At 36.0% G+C, this 16,987-nt stretch overlaps 1 protein-coding gene across 15 annotated transcripts in view; it reads right to left on the bottom strand.

Moving 5' to 3' along the window:
• Anks1b (ankyrin repeat and sterile alpha motif domain containing 1B) overlaps positions 1-16,987 on the bottom strand; it is a 1,073,357-nt gene that overhangs the window by 363,607 nt on the left and 692,763 nt on the right. For 9 of the 15 annotated variants that reach the window (XM_026398766.2, XM_026398808.2, XM_026398815.2 and 6 more), the window contains exon 1: positions 813-1,016. In XM_026398766.2, coding sequence (XP_026254551.1) covers positions 813-1,016 — 204 coding nt within the window. Of the gene's footprint in view, positions 1-812; positions 1,017-16,987 lie in introns of those variants that run through there. The other 6 variants (XM_026398716.2, XM_026398722.2, XM_026398739.2 and 3 more) reach the window with 1 other exon arrangement.

The following is a 16,987-nucleotide window of genomic DNA, read 5'->3' as shown; positions in this document are numbered from 1 at the left end:
AGCACTGGGGGAGGTATGGGAATGATTAGAAAGCCAGATTGTCATCAGCACACCTCCCCATCCTTCCTCACCTATATGTATCACAGTGGGAAGTTTGCACACACCAGGTTTAAACTGCATGTAGACCAGGATTCAGAAGTACATGAATGTGTTCAGTGCATCTATCCCTCTTTCTACATGCTGACAACGAATTGACCCAAGTGTTTATTTTCCACCTAAAGTAACAAACAATACTTCATTGCTCTTCAATCAGCATGTGTAAGTAAGTTAATACTCTCCATAATTGACCATCTGAAGCAGTTTGCTAATGAACCAAAGGGCATCCGAATGATTTAAACTGCTTATTGAATAATTATCAGGAAAGAATGATTTTTACACCATCAGCATAACAAATTGTCTAATTAATCACTAAATGCTGATGCTCAAATAAAATAATAAGGTTTAGGAATCTAGAATTAGTTGAAGAGTGATACAATCTAGCTGGGTATACTAAGATTACAATTTATAAAAAAAAATCACACAAAGAATGACAAGGAGAATATAAATGTTAATCTTCTCCATTGCCTATAAATAGTACTCTGCCGACTCATTCATATAACACATATGTATATGGATGCATATAGATCTCATTTTCAGCAAGTGTCTAATATGTACACAGTAAGTTTAGTCCTAAGGGCATTCAATTTTCTGATGCAGTTACATATACAAAACTGATCGGTTTGGAGCAAATCAGGCTGCCTCTGAGCTATGTAAGACACATAAGAAGCAAAGACAGACAAAAGGCAGCTCCCTGGACACAGAGAGCATCTTACCATAAACTGCACATTGTCAAATCCATTAGCCATCAGGTGGTTCTCGTACTGAGGTAGCCCAATGCTTTCCAACCATTGTCCCACTGTTTGGACAGGGCATCTGGGTCCTGTAAGAGGATGAAGAGGGAAGCGTTTAAGCAGGGAGTAGCCGTCCACGGGGTAATAGCGGTAGTCCTGGGCTGAGAGGTGGCATTGCCACATCATGCTCCTGGGAAAGTTGCTATCAAAGGAGCCCGCCAGCTTGACAGATTAATGTTCTCAGCGAGAGAGCAAAGTCAGAAGTAAAACATAGTTTGCCAGGCAGGCTGTGGAGTGTGACTTGATCCTAGCTCCACATTTCTTACATATTAATCTTTACTACCGACCAGTACGTCATACAGCCCCCAAAACCAGGCAGCAGAAGAAGGCATATCAAGCTGTCAGCTTAGGCTGGTCTGCGTTCTATGTGATTGTTGGAGTACTCCACAATGAGCAATGCACGGCCAGCAGCCAGAATTCTTTTTATCAAGTACTCCTACACTCATCAGTATGCAGCTCCATGCTCCTTGCTCCCCCTCGCTCGCTCCCCTTCATTACCCAGCCCAGGCTACACCTCGCATTTTCAATAATAGCCATCAGATAAGGCAGATTTTTTTTGTCTGCAAGCTGTAAGCCTGCTGCTGCTGCTTCCTCCTACACACCCATCCAAGCGTCAATCTTGAATGATGAGAGCAGTCAAAACAAATGCAGAAAATAGCAAGACTCAAAAGCAAACCAAAGTGCTTCAATCTGAATTGAATCTTCATACTGGTTCTACATTACCGGGCTATTTGTTGTGGAATTTTACGTTTCAAAAGACACCAGGAAATGCAAAGCTTGAACTATAGCTTATAACAGGGCTCACCACAGGTTCCTCTTTCCCTGTTCCCTTTTCTCCCTTCCTTTCCTCTTTTATTCTTTTAAATGCAGCACAGATAAATGTTTCTGATCTAAAGCTTCACAGTGTTTGGAGAATAATTATTCTTTTTCTTTACATGCCGTATAAAAATGAACCTCTCTGAGATGCTTTTTTTTTTCCTTTTTGAACTACTGCAACATATAGAAACTGCATCGTAATCTTGAAGTCAAGATAATCCATTCCTGGTTTCCCAGGGCTTCTTCTAAACAAAAATATTATTAGGCACAAGAAATCCTTTTCCCCTCTGGTATTTATAACCCTATCTGCCAGGGTTACAATTCTTAAATAGTTACAAAGGTAATGTTAACTGGGTAGAATTTTTTAATTCTAAGAAGAGGAGCCCTAACCAAAAATAATTCAAGAATAACAGATGTAAATGTGTGAGTTTTACTGAATGGCAGACAGACTGAGTAATTTATTTAATAATTGGGAGAAACCAGAGATTAATAATAGAACTCACAGGACTACATCATCAGGAAGAATAGAGTCTTAAGACTGGAAGAGAGCTTGAAGAAAGGTTAGTCTGACCTCCTTCCTAAGGTGAGAATCCCTTGTTACTGTATTCCTGAAAGAATAATACCCAGCTTCTACTTGAATACTGCCTGTAACAGAGCTCTTACTACTCACCAATAAACCTCCATTTATTAGAAAGATATTTTACTTCCTACCTCACTCCTACTCTCTGGCTCCAGCTCTGCCTTTGGAGTCACACATTTTGGGAACAGTGCCTCTTCCTCAGAAACATTTTAAAAAATTCAAGATTACTCTCTCCCCCTCCAGAACAGCACTGGACACATTACTATTTATTGTGCCCAATAAGTATTTATTGAATAAATAAAACATCCTTTTTCTGCTTTCCTTAAGTCACGTCTTTCCCTATTTCCTTTCTCTTTTTAAGGACACTGTCAATCTCTCCAACACAGAGACATTAAACCTCAAAATACCTCGTACCCCTCTCCCACTACTGACACCAGCCCCCAAGTGGCAGTCATCCTTCATCATGGTGTCATCCATTCTCTTACTTCCATTTCCTGTTTTGTGTTTATGGAACTGACATCTCCTTTGGCTTTTGCACTCTTAGTTCCAGCCCACCTAGCCTAACACAACAATGACTTCTATATTGGTCTTCCTACCTCTGGTATTTTTGAAATCTAATTTATACATGCTGTCAGAATAATCTCAAAGACACGGCTCTGATGACTATTCCCTGTTTCAAAACCCTTATGTGTTTTCTATTGATGTCAAAATAAACTCTCAAGTCCTGTGATGACGTTTTGGGGTCTTCATGATGACTGTAAGTCATCTAACCTTTTTTCCTCTTTCCTTTATACCCCTTCCCCAATTCTTCAGCAAGGGATATTACTAGCTGATCTCAGAAGGCAGCCTGTAATAAGCTCTGGCTGGTTTCATTATGTCCCTGTACTTATATCTATTTGCTGCCATTTCCTTTATGAATCTTCTTCTAATCCTCCCTAACAGGAATAAATCTTTTTCTTTTCTGTCTTAAAGAGCATTTTTTTAGAAGTTGCATTGCAGAAACAATTTTTCTAACTTACACATTAGTTATTTGTGTATAAGATTCATTTCTTAAAGCAAGGAATATACCTTACTGACACTGCACATAGTAAGAATTCAATTTGCACCTGCTAAACAAAATAATGTAATGCTAAACAAAAATTTCACAATTGAAACTTACATAAGGTCCTCTTATACTCAGATTTAAAATTTGTATTTTTAACCTATATCCCCAAACACTGAATATCTATGAAAAGAAGATATTTTAGTTTTTGAATATAATTTTTAGGTCTGGGTTTTTGTTCATCATCCTTATCCCCCTTTTGAGTGAGCAACTCTGGATGGATTGCAGTGTACCTGATTACAGTTTATCCTTGATTGCTTCTGGATCTTTTCAGATGACCAAAGAATTTGTAGGAGCACATTAATGAATTTTGGTAGATTATAGTTTCTCAACATTACCTGCACAAGTAGCTGAAAACAAGATTCTATTTGTCCCGGACCAGCTCTACAGTTGTTATAACACAGAGTTAAAGATAAGTTTCAATTATAGCTTCTCCTAGGATGCCATCCACAGTGTTTCCCCTGAACATTTTAAGTTATGAGTAGGTGAACAAGCTACCTAGAAACTGAGCAAACACGAAAATAGCATTTTGGATTGGCAAGATAGTTCCTCAAATTCTAACTCATTTCTTAAGATACAAAACAGGGGCCAAGTGCAGAATACAGCACCATAAAACTCCTAGATAGCAAATCATCTTTGTTAAATGAATGAATAAAATGATAATGGAAACAGCTTTCTTGAGATTTTGATTTCTTAATAATTGGAAAGGGAGAGTTATTTCAAGATTCAGATTGCTATATAAAATACAGCTCAGAGAGATTATTAGTTGGGGGAAGTAGTCAAGAAGAGTGGAAAAGAGAAAAAAGATCATGAGCTATGTTGTTGGCTTGTGTTTTTAAGAGAGAGAGAGAGAGAGAATTTTTTAACATTTAGTTTTCAGTTCTCAGTGGACACAACATCTTTTTTTTTTTTTAATTTTATGTGGTGCTGAGGATCGAACCCAGCGCCCTGTGCATGCCAGGCGAGCGCGATACCGCTTGAGCCACATTCCCAGCCCTTGTGTTTGTTTTTTTTTTTTAAAGAATTTTTTTCATAAGTTCTAATAGAACCTGGGTTCAGGCCTGAAATCACTTTTTTTTCACTTTTTAAATATATTTAAACACATAAACACCTAAAAATATGTGTTTAAATATATTCCTCACTTTGCTTAAAATACTTTCTCAGAGTCTTGAAATTCTTGAAGCATCACAACACATCAATGGCCAGGCACCCTTATTCAACTAGAACTTTTTTTAGTTCTGAAAGTGAGATAAGAGGAGAGACAGGAGTAAGAAAAGAAAAAGAAAAAAGAAAAACCCCACTTATTTAGGGTTCTCATGGTTCGAACATTGTGGTGTGGATTATTACTTTCATTATAATAAGGAAACCAAAGTGTATGTGAAAAAACAAGGAATTTTCGTTGGCACAGTCTTCTGAAAAAACAATTCAGAAGTTTCACTCCCAGAAAGGCAGTGTGAGGACAACTACACAGCCAATCCCAGCTGAAAAGGTGTAATTGCTAAAAACTGGAAACAAATCAAAAGACTACACCAAAATTTCAAAACCCCAAATAACAAAACAACCAATGCCTTTGCAGTGGCCTAAGACCATGCAGTGGATGAAGAATATTTATTCAAAAGGTCTACTAAAACTTTGTAAGATCAGGGCTGGAGATGTGGCTCAGCGGTAGCGCCCTCGCCTGGCATGCATGCGGCCAGGGTTCGATCCTCAGCACCACATACAAACAAAGACGTTGTGTCCGCCAAGAACTAAAAAATAAATATTAAAAATTCTCTCTCTCTCTCTCTCTCTCTCCCCTCTCTCACTCTCTCTTTAAAAAAAAACAAAAAAAAAAACAAAAAAAAAACTTTGTAAGATCAGAAAGATTACTTGACACTTTAGCCATGACTTGCTTCCACCTGCCCTCACAATCCGAGGCATGTCCCCACACACTAATTCTGGATGAGGGTACTCAAGAGGATGGACTCTCTCCTGAGCTCCCAACCAAAGGATATGAATAGGTAATTATCAAAAGGGGGCAGGCCAGCATTTCTAATATCCTCTAACTCTAAACTGTAGAGATTAAATTCCTGATGAGTGAGGTGGAGAGGCTGGACGCTTCTTTTGTTATTGAGCCCCACTCAAAGATCCCAGAATCCACCCCCCATTTTGGTATGGCAAAAATAATGGGATACCATATTCCTCTAGAGTGGAGGTTCTATGCCCAGAAAGGTGAGCTAAGAAGACCAGAGACTATTTTCCCTATCCTGTGCCCAGGAGTGTGGCTCAAAGGTTTTGCTTAAGGGGAGAGTCAGTCCATAGGAACCGAAAGCTCTACAATGCTCTCTTCCAGGATTGACTTTACTTGAAAAGGTAAAAAGAAATTCAAGCCTAAAGTATTATACAAAGAAGTGGAAATTTTGCTGATGAATTATTAAAAGGAGGCTAGTTGTTATGGTTTAAATATTAGGTATTCCCCCAAATCTCCTATGTGAGATAATGTAAGAAAGTTTAGAGATGAAATGATTGGGTTATGAGAGCCCTAATCTAATCAGAGGGTTAATCCTGATAGGAGTTAACCGAGTGGTAACTGTGCGCAGGTAAGGTGTGGCTGGAAGAAGTAGATCATTAGGGACGTGTGTTTGGGGTATATATTTGATTTTAGTCTCTCTCTGCTTATTGGTGGCCATGTCCTGACTTATTCCACCATGATGTTGTACCTCACCTTAAACCCTGAAGAATGAAGCTGGCCATCTATGGACTGAGACCTCTGAAACCATGAGTCCTTAAATAAACTTTTCTTCCTTAGATTTGTTCTTATCAGGTCTTTTGGTCACAGCAGCAAAAAAGCTGAATAAAACACTAGTACACTGCATTAGAGCAACAAACTAAATGGTAGCCCAGTAGTTTAGAGAACCAGGAAAGGAGGCATTTCCGAAGATCCCTGCTGTCATCAGAACAAACCTCAAAGACTGACTTAAAACACTGCTTAAATTTATTTGGACCAGTTTCTGGAACCATTTATACTTTAGGAAATTGACCATAGAGCAATCAATTGGCAATTAGTGGAGTCTAATGTCTAGGTGTGATATCAAATGAGGCAGACAAAAGAAAGAATAGTAAAAGAGACAAGGGCCTTTCCAAGATGACAGTGGCCATGGCCAAACCTGCACCCTTGAATGGATAAATACAATGTGGTACATTCATTCAATGGAATAAGAGTTGAAAATAAAAAGAAACGAGTTCTAATACATGCTATGACATGGATGAAATTTGCAAGCATCATTCCCAGTGAAAGAAGCTGATCACAAAAAAACCCATATATTATATGATTCCATTTATATAAAATGTTCTGGAGAGACAAATCTATATAGAAAAAAAGTAGGTTAAGTGTTGTCTAGGGCTGTAGAAGGGTATTTTCGAGGAAATGGAGACTGATTGTTAATAGATATTGATTTTTTTTTAGGGTGATAAAAATGCTTTATAATTGTGGTAGTTGTACAATTGTGAATATACTAAAAAACACTGGATTGTTATTATCCATTAGATTGTATGTGGGTGAATTGAATGGCATATGAATTATATCTCAACATGTTTAAAATTATTTAATAAGATATAAAATGAAGATAAATATATTGGGGCTGGGGATGTGGCTCAAGCGGTAGCGCGCTTGCCTGGCATGCGTGCGGCCCGGGTTCGATCCTCAGCACCACATACCAACAAAGATGTTGTGTCCGCCGATAACTAAAAAATAAATATTAAAAATTCTCTCTCTCTCTCTCTCTTTCTCTCCTCTCTCACTCTCTCTTAAAAAAAAGATAAATATAAAAACATTTCTTCATATTTTTCTATGTATATAAGAATACAAAACATAATTGAATATAAATATACATTATGATTATTCCATGGTATTTTAGTGCTTTGGGGTTTTTTTGTCTCCATTTTTCTTGGTTATTACTTCCTATAATCCATATTATCCATCCTTCCTGCAAGGTTATTCATGTTAATAATCTAGTATACATATACCCATGCTTAAGTAACACACACACAGATGTTCAGATATATATGCACATGTGAGGTATTTTTCACATTGTTTCATAAAAACAGAATCATATCACACTTCTGTGAACCTCGCTTTTCTCATTCAAAAAAGTCTTATGGAACTTCTACTAAGTAAATTTAAGCTCTAATTTAGCATTTAAAATAGTCCAGAATACAGATATTGCCATAGTTTATTCAGTTTTTTGCCTGATATCTCAAGGACCACCCCTTATTTTCTTTAAAGTTATTATTTTTAAATTTTCAGATAACTGTAGACTCATATGTAATTATAAGAAATGTATTCATAGAGTGATTCTCTGTAAGATTTCACTATTCTGATAACATCATGATCTATATCACAATGCTATAACACAAGATGACAAACAAGCAATACTGTTAAAATCCATTGATCTTAGATAGATTTCATCTGTTTTACATGAACTTACGTGTGTGTGTGTGTAGTCCTATGGACTTTTATCACATATGAAGATCATAGGACCATCACCAGTTAATATACACAGCACTATCACAAGAATCCTTCCTGCTAGCCATGGCCATTGTTATGGTTCAGAGGTGATTATGAGATTATGAGAGCTTTAATCTTACCACTGTATTCTATTTTGAATGAATTAATTGGGTGGTAACTGTAGGTAGGTGGGGAGTGGCTGGGGGAGGTAGGCCACTGGTAGGTGTATCTTGGGGATCATACATTCTGACCCTAGTTCCCTCTTTCTCCTTCCCAGCTGCCAGGAGCTGAGTGGCTTTCCTCCACCTTGCCCTTTCACCATAATGTTCTGCCTTATCTCAGGCCCACAGTGATGGAGTCAATAAATCATGCACTGAACCTCTGAAACCATGAGCCAAAATAAACTTCCACCTCTAAGTTGTTCTTGTTGAGCATTTTCATCACAGCAATGAAAACCTGACTGACACAACCATCTCCCCTTCTCTCCTATTCCTTATTCCCTGGCAACTACTAAACTGTATCCTATTTCTATCATTTTGGTTATTTCAAGAATGTTCTATAATATATGTCCTTTGGGAAGCAGCTTTTTTCATTTAATATAATTCCCATGAAATCACACAAATCGTTCTGTCAATAGTTTATTCCTTTGTATTGCTGAGTAGTAGTATGAATGTAAGACAGTTTGTTTAACCACTCATCTATTCTTCTCCATAATGGTTGTATCATTTTACATTACCATTAGCAGTATGTGGCATCCTCTGAGCCACTCTGTATCTCTGTTACTACAGTTAAATATATTTGCTCTTTATTACCCCTTTCCTACAACCATATGTGAATCTTAGAGGCATTTAACTTACCCATCTTAATTATTCTGGATCAAATTTTACATTTTTATTGTTGATCACTAAATAAATTTTGTTCTACTCTAACACTACACTTTCTGCCTCCTTACCAAATATTTATTTATATATTTACATAGACATGAAAGTTGAGTGTATTTTGATATATTATATATACATGGAGTATAATTTGTCCTAATTAGGATCCCATTCTTGTGGTTGTACATGATGTGGAGTTTTACTGGTCAATATTTATATATGAACATGGGAAACTTATGTCTGATTCATTACTGTATTTCCTTATCCTATTTTCCCATCCCTTCCCTTCATTCCCCTTGATCTAATCCCAATGAACTTCTATTCTTTCCTCCCCCCAAACCCTATTCCTTCGTGTGTTAGCATCCATATATCAGAGAGAACATTCAATTTTGTTTTTTTGCGGGGGTGACTGGAAATATCACTAAGCATAAGAGTATCCAGTTACATCAATTTACCGAGATCCTGTGCTTACTAGAAGCAGATGAAGGAGTGAGATGGAATCTTAGATTAGTTTTGATTTGCATTTCTATAATTACTAGAGACATTGAACAGTTTTTCATACATTTGTTGATTGTGTATCTTCTTCTGTGAAGGATCTGTCCAGTTCCTTGTCCCATTTATTGATTGGATTATTATTTTTTTTTAGTGTTAAGATTTTTGAGTTCTTTATATATCCTAGAGATTAGTGCTTTATTTGATGTGTGTGTGGTAAGAATTTGTTTCCAATTAGTAGGTTCTCTATTTGCCCCACTGATTATTTCTTTTGCTGAGAAGAAGCTTTTTAGTTTGAACCCATCCAATTTATTGATTCTTGATATTAATTCTTGCACTATAGGAGTCTTATTAAGGAAATTGGGGCCTAATCCAACATGATGGAGATTTGGGACTACTTTTTATTCTAATAAATGGTTTAATTCCTAGGTTTTTGAACCACTATGAGTTGAGTTTTGTGCATGGTGAGAGATAAGGGTTTAATTTCATTTTGTCACATACGGATTTCCCGTTTTCCCAGCACCATTTGTGGAAGAGGCTATCTTTTCTCCAAAGTACGTTTTTGGCACCTTTGTCTAATATAACTGTAATTATGTGGATTAGTCTCTGTGTCCTCTATTCTGTAACATTGGTCTACAAGTCTATTTTGGTGTTAATACTATGCTGTTTTTGTTACTATTGCTCTGTAACATAGTTTAAGGTCTGGTGTAGTGATGCCACCTGCTTCACTCTTCTTGCTAAGGATTGTTTTAGCTATTCTGGGTCTCTTATTTTTCCAGATGAATTTTATGACTTCTTTTTCTATGTCTATGAGGAAAGTTATTAGGATTTTGACTGGAATTGCATTAAATCTGTATAGTGCTTTTGGTAGTATGGTGATTTTGACAATATTAATTCTGCCTATCCAAGAACAAGGGAAATCTTTCCATCTTCTAAGATCTTCTTTAATTTCTTTCTTTAGCATTCTGTAATTTTCAATGTCATTCATAATAGCTAAACTGTGGAACCAACCTCGATGCCCTTCAGTAGATGAATGGATAAAGAGAGTGTGGTATATATACACAATGGAATATTATTCAGCATTAGAAAATAATAAAATCGTGGCATTTGCAGGTAAATGGATGGAGCTGAAGAATATAATGCTAAGTGAAATTAGCCAATGAGTCAAATGCTGAATGATTTTTCTGATTTAAGGATGCTGATTCGTAATATTCTGTGGGAGGTGGGGGGTGTTAGGATTAAATGAACTCTAGATAGGGCAAAGGGGAAAAGGAAGGGAGGGGACGTATAGGGGTAGGAAGAAGGTGGACTGTGATGGTCATCATTACCTAAGTACATGTATGAAGACATGAAGGACGTGACTCTACTTTGTGTACAACCAGAGAGATGAAAAATTGTGCTCTATATGTGTAATATGAATTGTAATGCATTCTCTCATCATATATAACAAATTAAAATTTAAAAAATTTAAAAAAATAAAAAGAAAAAAAGAAGATGTATTCCCAACTGTTCATCACATAAGCCTAAGAACCAATTTCCTAAACAAGACTTCTAAAGACCAAATCCTTATTTATTATTACACAGAATATTTCCAGTTGGTCTACTAATTTTAATTTAGATTTAGTTATTATAGTTTCATTGATTACTACTATTTCATATCCTCATAATCATCTTCATCTTTGGATTTATGTTTTCATTTGTAGTTTTGTTAGGATATTCTTAAATATATTCAGAAAATGTTTTGAACTGATAAAAATAAAAACAGTGTATCAAAATTTGTGAGGTACAACTAAAGTTGTACTAGAAACTTATTATAGCATTAAAATGTCTACATTATAAATGAATAGAATTTCAAAGAAATAACCTCAGCATTCACCTTGAGAAATAAGGAAAAGAAGAAGACAAAAAAAGTAAACAGAAGTTAGATCAGAGAGAAAATAAATATATAGAAAACTGAAAATCAATAGAGAAAAAGCAATGAAACCAAAAGGTGTTATTTGAGTTGATGAGTAAAATTGAACATCTTTATGCCAATACATTCAACAACTCAGATGAAAAGGACAAGTTTATTGAAAGGCACAAATTGGCAAGGGCTCACTTATGAGAATGCTTACAACTAAATAGCTCTCTACTAAATTAATTGTATTTTTACTTAAAAACTTTCCACAAAGAAATCTCCAGGCCTCAAAGACTTCAGTGTTGAATTCTACCAAATATATAAGGAAGAAATAATGCCAATTCTATACAAGTTCTTCCAGAAATTTGAAGAGAAGAGAATATTTGCTAGCTCATTCTACTAGGTCAGCATTACTCAAATACTAAATCAGACTAAGACATTATGAGAAAAAAAAGCTATATATAACAATATCTGTTGGGCACAGATGCAAAGATTCATAACCAAATTTTGGTAAACGGTCAACAGTATATTTAAGGTAATAGAATAGAACCAACATTTGTTGGAGGGTCTAGCTAGTACAATTATTCATAAAAAGGAGTAAAATAAACTGTATCCAGATTGAGGAGGATGAAATAAGTGTTTTTATTCACATATGACACGATTTTCTATATACAAAATCTCATGAGATACACATAAAAATTACCAGAATTAAAAAGTGAGTTTAGTAAGATTGCAAGATAAAAGATCATATGCAAAAATCAATTGCATTTATCTATATTAATAATAGATTATCAAAATTTGAAGACCTAAATTATGCTATGTACATATATGAATATTTCATAATGAACTCCACCTTTATGCATAACTATAAAGCACCGATTTTAAAAAATTGATAGAAGGAAAACAAGTAGAATAGAGGAAGGGAAATGGGGTGGGGGAAAAGGGAGTGAAAGAGAAAGTACCAGGGACTGAAATGGAGGAAATTTTGTTCCATGAATTAGGATTATGTCAAAACAAACCCTACTGTTATGTGTAACTATAATGTACCAATAAAAACATTGAAAAAAATATAAAAAGTCTAAAAATCAGCAAACTTAAAATAGCACCTCAAACTATGAAGTTCTGAGGAATAAACTGTCAAAAGATATGCCAGACTTGTACACTTAAAATTATAAAACATTGCTGAGAAAAATAATATAGAGTCTTAAAAAATGGAAAGATTAACTGTTATCATGGATGGAAGACAACCTTGTTATATGCCAGTTCTTCCCAACTGCATCTATAGATTCAGTGTAATCCTAACGAAAGTACCAGCAGGAGCCTTTTTTTCAGTAGAAATAGTCAATTTCATATGAAATGCAAATGACTAAGAGTAACCAAAACAACTTTGAAAAAGAACAGATTTACAAAATGTACATTGCCTTATTTTAGCACTTATTATAACATTATGGTCATCAAGATAATGGGGTGTTGATGCCAAGAATGAAAAATAGATCAATGAAATAGAATGGTAGGTTCAGTAATAGACTGATATTCTGAGGGTCAACTGGTTTTTGACGAAGGTAAAAAGGCAATTCTGTTGAGAAAGGAGAGACTTCTCAATGAGTATGACAGAACAATTTAATATTTACATGCAAAAAACTTTTTTGATCCACAAATTGTATCTCATGTAAAAATTAGTCCAAAATGCATTGTAGGCCTAAATATAAAAACTAACATGAAAAACACCTAGAAGAAACTTTTAAAAAATCTACGAAGAGTCTTGAATTTAGGTTAGATACCAGAAACATAATTCTAAAAAGAAATTTGACAGTTAAACTTCAACTTCACGAAAATTTTAAAATTCTACTTTTGGGAAGGTACTGTTAAGAGAAAAGGCAAATCCATGACTAGAAGAAAACATATATAAATCATATCTGATATAAACCTGTATCCAGAAAATATTAAGAACTCTCAAAACTGAGTAATAAACCAATCATTTTTAAATGAGCAAAACAGTTGAACAGGTACTTCACCAGAGAAGATATAGGGATGGAAATAAGCATATGAAAAGATGCTCATCATTGTTAGTCTCTAGGAAAATGCAAATGAAAACCATAATGAGATATCACTTATTGACCATATCAAGTGTTGATAATGATAAAGATCAAATGACAATAATGCAGATCAACTGGAACTCTCAAACACTGCTGATGGAAAACAGTTTAGTAGTTTTTTAAAAAGTTAAATATATATCTATTATGCATCTCAGATGATCTGCTGGATAATTATCCAAGAGAAATGAAAGCATACACCACATATAGACTTGTATATAAGAATTCACAGTAACTTCCTTTGTAATAGTCAACAACTGGAAACAGCCTAGCTGTCCCTCAACAATTGACCATTCAATGAAACAAACTGGTTTATCTGTAAAATGGTTATTACCTGGCAATAAATAGTTAATACACACAACACACAAATGAATGTTAAAATAATTTTGCAGAGTGAAAAATAAACAGGATGCCCCTCCAACAACAACAACAACAAAAGAATTCATCTGTGTGATTCCATTTATATAAGGTTCTAGATAGAACAAACTTATCTAGTGACAAAACACAGATTAATGTCTATGCAGGGATGGGAGGGATTATGGAAGGGCATGAAGAACCTTGTGGGTGATGCATATGCTCATTTTCTTGATTGTGGTAATGATTTCACAGGTGTATACATTTACTAAACATTGAAGTGTATGCTCAAATATGCTCAATTTATTGTGGGTTAATTAAACATTAATAAGTTGACTTAAAAAGTTTTTTTTTTAAGTAGGAAAAGAAATTAAAGAATGATTGGGGAAGGGAAATGATTTATTTTAGATAGAAGAGGGAATGCCTCCCTGAGAAAGGTGAAATTTGAACAGGGACTTGAATGAAGTGAGAGAGAAAGCCATTCTCGTGTCTAGGAAAAGAGAATTCTAGAGTTAAACCCAAAGGCTAATATCCTGCTCTACACTGCAATGCCAAGATGATACTGAGGGTGGGGAACCACCTTCCTTGACACGTTCTTAATGTCAGTTTTGCAGTCTAGTGAGTATCCATGAAAGAGAACACAAATGCATTTTTACTCTAGGATACAGCACCCAAACTCTTACAATTGTATTAAAATGAATTCATTATTTTAGTTTACTTTTCTCAAATTAAATTTTCTCTTTTAAAAGTAGAAGGCAACTAATATTCTAATTATTTTCAGGGGCCTCTCAATTAGATTCTAGTTAATTGGAGAGAAGGAGATACTTATTTTTATACCTTGTTTGTTCAGCATTCACTGATTTCTTTAACAAATATTTATGAAGTACTTCTTGTTCCAAGCATTTCACCAGACAGTGGGGAGAGAGTTTTGAACATCCTTACATTTGTGCAATTTATAGCCAAGTGGAGAAAGCTAGTTATCTCTTAGAAAAATGCCATTTCAGATAGGGGGAATTTAAACTTAGAAATATGATTTCTTATTCTGACTACAAACAGAGATGAAATAAATTAGAGTACATATGATCAACTTCAATAGTTACTACTTGGTGAAACTCTAGGAAGAAAAAGGAGAGGCTCCAACCCTGTGAAATGGTAGTATTATAGACAGGTTATGAAAGGTTATAAATTTGTCTAAAGTCACCAAGTTGGACTTGAACTCTTGAGAGCCTGGCTCCAAGTCTAAAAGTTTGGTCACTCTTCTACACTGCTTTTCACTTCTTTCTTTCCCTTTTGCACGAGTGAGAATGCTCACCTATACACATGCAAGCAAGTTTGTCTTAAAATGATTTCTCAGGTTTTTGTTTGTTTATTCTCTTTTTTCCCTTCACCTCACATTCATCATTCTTGGTTTCTAATGCACAAAACAATGAGAAAAATTAGAAAGAATTATGAGAAGTGGGAGGAGGATAAATCCTGTCCTTGGGTATTTTTGTTTTATGCCAACGAAGGGCTTTGCTGTGATTCTGGAAGACTGCTGCTTCAGTGCTGATCCACGTGGGTGGCTGGCAGGTCTTCAAGGCACGAATGTTTGCACTTGGGGTCTGGGAAGATGGCTGCCTCAATGAGGGTGGCACAGCATGGAGGTGAGAGCCTTGACTCTCAAGCCAGACTGCCTGGGTTTGAATCTTGGTTCTTCTCCACTATTTAAATATTTGCTGCTTCCATTTTTTATATGGAGCATCAGAAAAAGTACAATTTTGCTTGGGGAAATTTCTGTAACTTCGTTGTGCTTCAGTAGAATAAAGGGACACCCTCACTCTATCTATCTCAGGGTTTTACTTGAAACTGAAATTAAATAACATATGTGAACAAGTACTATGATGCAGAAAGAGCTATTTCAATGCTGGGAATCGCCTATTATCCTCACTGCCAGGAGAACATATACTTGTGTTGTTCATTCATCCCTCAACCAAGAAGACTGGTCTGAAGCCATCAGGGCTTTTCCTTGCCCAGTTCCATTTGTTTCCCATAAGACAAAAATGCATGGAGTGTGAAGTTCAGTCAAATAACAAACAAAAGCTAATAGTACTGTGAAGTGATCAGAATCCCCAAGCCCTGGATATCATTAGGGGTTTTGCCCATCTAATATGCACCAACAGTCAGGTTTTCAGTACAAAGCAGTCTGGTGTTTGTAACTTATCTGCATCATCCTTAGAGAAAAGGGGGACAATAAAGCCCTACATCCCTGAGTGCCCCCTGTGTGCTCCCTCAAACCTAGCTCAGTTAAGGGAACAATGAGAGCAAACCTGGGCCAGAAAGCCTAGATACTTATTATTTTGAAGAACACTGGCTTTCTCTTAAGCACACAGAGAACTAGGGCAAATTAGTGTTATCTGTAGAAAGCTACTTTCTTGTATGTATGCCAGGACAGTTGCTCCTGGGGATGCTGCTCATACAAGCAAATTAAGTGAGCTAATGCTGACAATGTCAGTGCTTCTGCAGCCTAACATATAAAATTCCTCTCTGTGTGGGAATGGGCTTGGATCTGAGGGCACCATGGAAATGATATATGCCGATAGTCTGGCCAGCTGCCACTATACAAAATGCCATTAGGGTGAGAGGCTCTGCTTAGTGAGGCACCCTGAGGGACAGAGGTGCTATTTGTTCAGCCTATTGCCACTGAACTCTTCTTGGAGCAGTACTGATTTCTTGTAAGCTTTCCCTAATAAATCATATGTCTCACATGCTGTCTCCAGGCATTCTTTGGCCTTTCCACAATCTACCCCACAGCCCTGGTGCAGCTGTGCTATGGCCATGATATCATCTGAAGGTAAAAAGAGAATCAAGAGTGGGACCAGGAATGGTCATAAAAGATGATTCTTATTCCTAGCTTCATAATTAAGAAAAGGGATGGTAAGTTATTTATTTCAACATATTACAAGTAAAGACTGGCCATTTTTAAAAGAGTGATCAAAGAGCATGCAATACTTTTTCAGAAGGCCAAGCCCACATTTGGGAGAGAAATCGCACATGTAACTAATAACTAAAGGTCTCTATGTGAGCCTGACTTCCTGTCTTCTAACTTGTATTGCAGGCATAGGAGCTAGGCATGAACAGTATTCACTTCTGTAGAATAATGTGAAAAAGATTCTGACTAACAATTCTATTTTTAATTAGAAAGTAGCAGTATCTTATTTTTCCAACCCCAAATGTTTTCTGAGCTGAGAATTATAAACTACACATCTGCATTCCTTATGGAGAAAACGTGATAATAAAAATCAGCTGGAAAAGAGATGCTGTAGTAAGGATAATGCTGCTTCTACTGATGAAAGGATAGCCTTTCTAACAGCTCAAAATAGACACACAAGCAGAGATGGCAGACAACAGAAGAAGGAAAGG

Source organism: Urocitellus parryii, chromosome 5, assembly GCF_045843805.1.
Source record: "Urocitellus parryii isolate mUroPar1 chromosome 5, mUroPar1.hap1, whole genome shotgun sequence".
Taxonomy (NCBI): domain Eukaryota; kingdom Metazoa; phylum Chordata; class Mammalia; order Rodentia; family Sciuridae; genus Urocitellus; species Urocitellus parryii.
This window is presented reverse-complemented; position numbering and strand designations above follow the sequence as displayed.